The sequence below is a fragment of the Monodelphis domestica genome, chromosome 7 (assembly GCF_027887165.1).
Source record: "Monodelphis domestica isolate mMonDom1 chromosome 7, mMonDom1.pri, whole genome shotgun sequence".
Taxonomy (NCBI): domain Eukaryota; kingdom Metazoa; phylum Chordata; class Mammalia; order Didelphimorphia; family Didelphidae; genus Monodelphis; species Monodelphis domestica.
Genome location: NC_077233.1, coordinates 152,899,261 through 152,907,856, shown reverse-complemented (window position 1 = coordinate 152,907,856; position 8,596 = coordinate 152,899,261). Strand labels below are relative to the sequence as shown.

Here is an 8,596-nt window from a genome sequence, read left to right as displayed (position 1 = left end):
CTTTAAGATTCATAAGAGCAGCTGGATGCAAAAAGGGAGTCAATGGCACACTTAAGTGCCTAATCAAAGTAGGACTATTAATGACACAAGGTTAATGAAGAATATGTTCCTCAGTACACTGTCTGGGAAAAGGATGCTAGTGCAATTTGTCTAGATGACCTATCATTCTGAAGTGATGGTTTCATCATAGAAATATAATTTAGGGAAAAAATTAGTGACATTTGTAAATCACCGTAGTAAAGTAAACTTTGTTTTGTATTCCTCTATGAAATCTTGCAGGTGGAAGAAAGTGAAAAAATGGAAAGGCAAAACCAGACGTTGGTGACCATGTTTTTCCTCCATGGTCTTGCTGCCTACCCCAACTTTCATTTTATTTTCTTTCTGTTGTGCCTTATCATGTACATTGTAATCCTACTGGGCAACAGTTTCCTTATAACAATCAGCATCTTGGACTCTCATCTCCACACTCCAATGTACTTCTTCCTCAGTAACCTCTCCTTCCTGGACATCTGTTACACATCTGCTTCTGTTCCTTTGCTACTTGTGAACTTCATTTCAGGGCAAAAAAATATTTCTTTTGTGGGATGTGGAGTACAAATGTTCTTTTCCCTTGGTCTTGGATCCACAGAGTGTGTGCTCCTGACTGTAATGGCATATGACCGGTATGTGGCCATTTGTAGGCCCCTGAGATACCCCGTCATCATGAATAAAGGGCTTTGTGGGTGGATGGCAGCCAGTTCCTGGATGACAGGTGGGCTAAATTCACTTATACAAACAATCCTTGCTATGAGATTGCCCTTTTGTGGGAACAATGTCATTGATTATCTTACATGTGAGATTCTGGCTGTGTGGAAATTGGCATGTACAGATATTTTCCTCAATAAGATTATCATGTTGATATCAAATGTATTTTTTTTAGTTATTCCTGTGGTATTAATCTTCATCTCCTACTCATTCATCCTTTTCACCATCTTGAGAATCAAATCAGCCACAGGAAGGCAAAAAGCCTTTTCTACCTGTTCAGCTCATTTGGCTGTAGTCATCATCTTTTATGGCAGCATCCTCTTCATGTACATGAAGCCAAAGTCCAAAGATTCCCATGGGACAGATGAACTGATTGCTCTCTTCTATGCTGTTGTTATTCCCATGCTGAATCCTATAATCTATAGTCTGAGGAACAAGGATGTAAAGGAAGCAGTTAAAAGATTGAGTAAAAATATTTTCCTACAAGAAACCAGCATATGTTAGCTATATAGCAACTTAACTACCCACCCAATGGAGATAAAATGCTTATACTTAGAAAAAAAGTTTCAAAGAGCAAGAGCTGGTTAGTACAATGTGAGCATGATCTCCCTAGTTCCACTTGTCTTACATTGACACCTCATCCCACCAGAATCATATGGAATAAAATAACCTCATTTAGAGTATAGCATCAAGATTTGTAAAGAGCCTTTCTTGGTGCATTTCCATAGGCAAAATTTTGAAAATATATCAGTGGGAAAACTTGAAAGCATCAGGATTCAAAATCCATGAACCTCTTTGTATGGAGAAATCACCATCTATCTAAGTTCCACCATAACTATTCAGTTTTGTTCCCTACAACTACTCAAGGAGTAAGAGCATTATACAATCATCAGGTTGCTCTCCTGGTCCCACATATGTGTCATACTCAGTTCTATCTCCCAGCCTTTACTCCTGTTACTAGTTCTACCAGAAATGTCTTTCCTTCTCCTCTCCACTAAATTCAGAACTAAATCCTTCAAGATTCAGACAAAGTACTACTTTCTCTCTGAAGTCCAGCTCTTCTTTGAATTTCTTTTCATACCCTTTGGTTTTATACTCTCTTCAATATTCTCAAATTGTTTTCCTCTATATTTATCTTGTTTTGATTATTAAGTTTTATGTTCAGAACAGAGCAGAGCAGACAGTGTCAAAAATATATACTGTTTCCTCTCCATTTCCTATGACACATAAAAACCTTCCAATAAAACCATTTTGACTGACAAAAGTTTCTATAATATGTTTTATTTATGAGCCCACCTACAAGATACATTGTAGTTCTTAGGTAAGTATAGGTCACATTTTAAGTTATCATTAGTAAAAGTTATAGAAATGAATAATAATGATAATGTTATTATGAAAATATTACCTAACATTTATATAAAATGCTATATGGCAAATTTCCATAGCATTCATGATCAAATTTGACTACTGTCAATTCTTCAGGCAAAGAAAATGAGATTCAGAAAAGTTTGATGACTTTCTCAGTCACAATTAGTAGGTGACATATAAAAGTAAAATGTGGAGCTTTTTTAGCATCTGGAAAGTAGTAGATACAATAAATACTTGTTTGTTGGTTTTAATCATATTATAAAATAATATTTTTGTACAGTTGAACTTCATGAGAATGTATTAATATGCTTTAGTATCACTGGGACTTTCTTACTCACTGGTGTGGTAGCCACAAATTATATAGACATAAAATAATAAAATCTGATCTTTGATATATAGATCAAGGGGGAAATCTTGAGGCCCACATTCAAAACATGCACAAGCATTTTATATTAATGGAACCTAAGAAATTTTAAAATTATTTTAAGTAAGTAGTGGAGGGGAAAAAGAAACTGGGGTGAATCCATATACTCAGCCAAAAAAAGGGGAGGGGAACTTATAGATGGATGACTTCCTATGATTATAGATATGCCAAACCTAAATAACCTAGGATAATATTCATATATCCCATCACTGTCTTATAAGAAGAGACAGAATGGACTCATTTCCATTAGTTTTAGGGTGCTAGACTACATGGTAAGGTGATATCAAAAGATACTTGAGGGGATGTTAGGGCAATGGAATGTATGAACAGGGTTAAACCAGAACTTGGACCCAGATGGTGGTTCCAAAAATGTACAAGCTACCTTATACCCTGGCATTTATCTGGGTATTACACTGCACGCCACTCTTACCATGTGCATGGTTCACAACCATATGACAGGCAATAGTTGTGAGATTATGAGGTCCAACAAGAAGGGAACCTGAATAAACTTCAGAAAACAATTTGAGAAGATTGAAGAGAGTATAAAACCAAATGGTTTGAAAAGAAATTCAAAGAAGAGGTGGTCTTCAGAGAGAAAGTAGGACTTTGTCTGGATCTTGAAGGATTTAATTCTGAATTTAAAAGAAGGTTCTTTTCTCAAAATTATACTGATTTGTTTTTCTGAAGCAAAAAAAAGGAAATTGATAGATTTTTTTTAATTTTTCATTCTAAAAGCTCCAGTTCATTAATTAATGGTTCAGAATTGGCAGATATGTGCCTCACATTTTTATCATCTGCATAAAGCAATTGTGGAACATTATATAATACTGTGCTAGTGCAGAAAAACAAAGAAGTGTTAATACAGGTCCTGTGCCCTTGAGGAAATTGCCACTTATTTGGAGATATGGGATATGGATGTAAAAGATGTATATATATATATATATATATGTATGTGTGTGTGTGTGTGTGTGTGTATAAAATATACTTCATGACCAGAGAAAATAATAAAGACTATAAAAATTGGAGGAAAGAAAGAAAACTATGCTCCATGAAAATTTCCAATATTTTAGTGGACTTGAAGTTGACACTGCTAGAAATATTACAAACAAATGCAGAAAAAAACAGAAATAATAAATGCAACTTTTTCAGATCATAATGTGATAAAAAATAATAATTAACAAGGGTCCATAGAAAGGTAAATTTAAAATTAATTGGAAACTAAATAATCTAATTCTTCAAAACTGGGGGTCAAAAAAAAAACAAATCATAGAAACAATTATAGATGTCATTAAAGAGAATGACAATGAGGAGACAACATATCAAAATCTATGGGATACAGTCAAAGCAGTACTCAGGGGAAAATTTATATCTCTGAATGCCTGTATCAACAAAGTAGAGAGGGAGGAGATCAATGAATTGGGCTTGAAACTTGAAAAAATTAGAAAAAGAACTAATTGAAAATCTCCAGATAAAAACTAAAGTGGAAATTTTAAAAATTAAAGGAGAAATTAATAAAATTGAAAGTAAAAGAACTATTGAACTAATCAATAAGACTAGAAGTTGGTACTTTGAAAAAGACAAATAAAATAGATAAAGTGCTGGTAAATATGATTTTAAAAAGAAAGAAGAGAATCAAATTAACAATATCAGAGATTAAAGGGGTGATTTCACCTCTAATGAAGAGGAAATTAGGGTAATTATTAAGATCTATTTTACCCAATTATATAGAAATAAATATAACAATTTAGATGAAATGGGCGAATATTTACAAATATATCAATTGCCTAGATTAACAAAAGAGGAAATAGAATATTTAAATAATCCCATCTCATAAAAAGGACTTGAATAAGCCATCAAGGAACTTCATAAGAAAAAATCCCCAGGTCCAGATAGATTAACAAGTGAATTCTTTCAAACATTTAAAGAACAACTTATCCCAGTACTATACAAATTATTTAACAAAATAAGGAAAGGAGTCTTACCAAATTCTTTTTATGACATAAATGTGGTATTGACTCCAAAACCAGGCAGATTCAAAAATCTTAAATGAATTGGGCCCTAAAGTAATAAAATTATAATAAAACAGGTAACAATTGGCATAAAACAATAATTATACAATTGTTTTTCTTATCCTCAAATTCAATCCATTATTCAAGCTATGAACAGGGGAAGAAAATGGTAAATTAAAGAAATAAAATCAATGAAAGTGATGGTACAGCAACAATATTTTGTGCCCTAAACCAGTTATGGTAGTTTAGCAACAAGGCAAAAACCTTGAAATGTTGGTGGATAAGGCTTTGAAAATGCCACAGATTAGGGTATCGCCATAATCAATATGGTACAATTGTTCAAAGACTCAAATAAATGGAGTAAGTGGCACAGGATTGTAGGAAAGACTACTTATGAATGGGCAAGAAAAATGTGGTTCTGGCAATACCCCCCAAAATAGGCCCAATCAAATGAGTTCATGGAAGAAGGAAAAGTCAGTATTTAAGAAGAATACCACTAGAAAGTATGAAACCAAAGATGATACTAGGAGAGAGATTATTTTTCTGATTTTTTTATATTTTCTGCTATGGAAAGAAGTATAAAGGCTTACATAGGTGTTTATTTTCCAACAGAAGAAGAGAAACTCAAATGTAAATAGCTTAATCCTGACAAAAAAAAATTAAATGAAACTAGAATTCCCAATATGTTCTCATCCTTTCACTGTCAGAGGGAATATCTGTCCTACTACAAGGGAAAGACTGCATTCCAAGAGCCCTTCATGGCATTGATTAAAATTACAGTGGACTTTATATCAGTCATCCCCAGAACCCAAATCAGCCACCTTTATTTGGATTGTTTTGATGAGTTGTATTCGAATTTGAGTTGGCAATAATATAAAATGTCATTTGCATTCAGATATGTATCTGCTATTTTGAATATTTTTAAGGAATAAGAAAGCTACCAATTCTCCATTTTCTTTTCAAAAATAATATATTTTTCAATTACTGAAAATCTTCCATCTCTCCCTTTCATGCCAACATCCCTCTATTTTTAAGCATGAAATAAAAAACCCTTGTTACAAATATGTATAGTCGAGAAAAACAAATTTTCATATTGAACATATACAAAAAACATATCATCTTCTGCATTCTGAGTTCTTCATCTCTCTATCAAGATATGGACAGTTTGTTTTATCATTAGTATTCTATAATCGTGGTTAGACTTTATATTGCTCAGAGTTCCTAAATTTTGCAAATTATTTTTTACAAAATTTTCTTTTTATAACTTGTTTTACTGGTTCTGTTCACTTCATTCTTATTGTGTTCTAACAAATCTTTCCAAGTTTCTCTCTGAAATTTTCTATTTCATTAAAAATCAATTTTCTCCTTGTACAGTTATATTCAGTTATTCTGAGTGAGTTATTCTTGGCCCTAATGCTATAGCCTTTGCCTTCTGGAATATTGTATTCCAAGGACACTGCTCCTTTATAAATACAGGTGCAAAATCATGTATGATTTTGATGGTGGCTCCTCACCTCAGTAATTGAGTTCCTTCTTTCTGGTTGTTTGCAATTTTTTTTCTTTACTTGAAGCTCAGTATACTGTCTATGCTGTCCCGAGAGTTTTTATTTCATGTTCTTTTAGGAGCTCAATTTTTTCCTATTTCCACTTTGTCTTATAGTTCTAATAGATATGGGCAGTTTTCTTTTAATAATTCTTTTTTTACCTTGGCACTCAGTCCAGTGATTCTTAAATTATTTTCCCTTGATTTGTTTTCCAGGTCATTAATTTTTGCTATGAAATATCTACACCTTCTCATTTTAATGTTTCTTATTGTCTCATGAGGTGATTTGGTCTGTTCTAATTTTCAGAGATTTGTGTTTTGGGCAAGGTTTTATTCTTTGTGGTACAAAGTGGTAGTCACTTATACCAAGATGTTAATTCTTTTTCCAATTCTTTACTCTATAATTCTCTTTTTTAATTTTTTCCTCTAGCACTCTGATTTCATTTACAAAAATGACATTTTCATTCTTTTTTATCTCTTCCAGGAATTCTGTTTAAATTTGTTCTTGGGCTGTGTTTTGAGGTTTGGCTTGTAGATATTTTGAAGGTATTCTTTCTTGGTCTTTAGAGTCTCTTATCACCAGAATTTTCAATTGTAGGATTTCTCTTATTGTTTATTCCTTCTATCAATCCAGTTCTTAACTTCATATCTGATTTTAGGACCATGCTCTGAACCCTTATCGTGTAACCTCAACTTTAGGCAAAAATACCCTCCTCATTCAATACTGGGTCTGTGACCATAACTAAATAGTGAGCAGAAAAGGTGCCAGTTGGAACCTGTTCCCAAGTATGGATCTGGGACCTCCTCTAGCCATTGTTCATAGACTGCCTTATGCTGGAATGCTCCATACAGTCATATAATTTCCTCATTTTCCAAAGACATTTCTGTCTCCCTCTGCCTACTTAAACTGGGAAAATTAACCCACTAAAATTTTAAGATTTTCCCATTAGTACTCATCCTGGGGCATTTTCTAGACCTCAGTGGAAGAGAATTACTTTCTCCCTTTTATCTTATTCCATACGGAGAAATTCCCATACATGGTGAAAAGTTAAATATCAGGAAAAATGGCAATGGTCAAAAAAAAAAAGGTTCTATGATAAGCATATTGGACCTGTGTGTAGCAAGTGTTAGAGCATCCAGATTGTTAAAGGAAAAATGTAATGGGTTACAAATGGAAATTGATAACAAAATAATAACATTGGGGACTATAATTTTCCCCTCAAAGAACTACATAAATTAATCATAAAATAAACAATAAAGAGAATAGAATCTTAGATAAGTTAGATATGATAGCTATCTGGAGAGAAGTGAATAAAAGTAGAAGAAAGCGTGCCTTCTTGTCTGTGTTACATGGCACATTTACAAAAACTGACCATATTTTAGGGCACAAAACAATAAATTTAAATGTGGAAAAGCACAAATATTAAATGCATCCCTTTCAGACCATAATGCAATAAAAATTGTATATAATAACGGACCATGAAAACAAAAAGTAAAAACTAACTGGAGACTAAATAACTTAATCTTAGAGAAAGAGTGGGTTAAAGGATAAATTATTGAAGCAATCAATAATATCAATACACAGTATGGACTCCTAGATGGAAGGTAAAGGTTTAAAAAATAATATCAATAAAGAGAATGATAATTTTGAGACAACATACCAAAACCGTTAGGACACAGCAAAATCAGTAATCAAAGAAAAATTTATATCTCGAAATGCTTATATTAATAAAATAGAGAAAGAAAAGATCAACAAATTGGGAGTGTAATTTCAAAAACTAGAAGACAAAAAAAATCCCCAACTAAACACAAATTAGAAGTCATAAAAACTAAAGGTGAAATTAATAAAATTGAATGTAAGAATTAATAAGTGTAGGAGTTGGTTTTATAAAAAGAATCAACAAAATCGATAAAATATGGGTTAATCTGAGAGAGAGAGAGAGAGAGAGAGAGATTGAGAGAGAGAGAGAGAGAGAGAAGAAGAAGAAAACCAACTCACTAGCATTAGGAATAGTTTAGGATTAGATCCTATTGCAGAGTGAATCATCCTCTACACTACTGTTTTCTCTCAAGCTCCCAAGTACAGCATGCACATTGGGCTCCCACATACTTGCTTGAGGCTAGCAATAGATCTAAGCATGAGCACATATATAATGCAAATATGGTTTCTAATGGGACAACAATGGTTTAGAGGGCATAAATATTCTTCAAAAGTCTTACTTTTTGACACTCATTATACTATGCATAATCCTACGTTCCAGAGGGATCATGGCATCAGAACAAAAGTTCCACTGGAAATGACTAAGCTGGAAAGACTTGGTTTTAGAAAGAGTATGGTCCTGGCAACAGACTGTGTCTGCTGCCTAGGGACCAATCTAGCTAAATATGGTGGTAATGCATGTTATCTGAGAACCATGTGGGTTACATTGTTCAAATTAAATGTTGATAGGAACATGGATAAATAGCCCTAATATTACATTCTAGAGCAGTTTTAAACTTTTTTTTAGA

The 8,596-nt window shown here is 33.0% G+C and overlaps 1 protein-coding gene across 1 annotated transcript; it reads left to right on the top strand.

Moving 5' to 3' along the window:
* Positions 1 to 297: 297 nt before the first annotated feature.
* LOC100013658 (olfactory receptor 13D1-like) lies at positions 298 to 1,248 on the top strand. Its single transcript, XM_001367994.3, has one exon. It carries the CDS (start codon positions 298 to 300, stop codon positions 1,246 to 1,248), a length of 951 nt encoding a protein of 316 aa, XP_001368031.3.
* The last annotated feature ends 7,348 nt before the right edge of the window (positions 1,249 to 8,596 follow it).

Coding starts and splice junctions, on each gene's coding strand:
- LOC100013658 (XM_001367994.3), top strand. CDS start 298: ATGGAAAGGCAAAACCAGACGTTGGTGACCATGTTTTTCCTCCATGGT.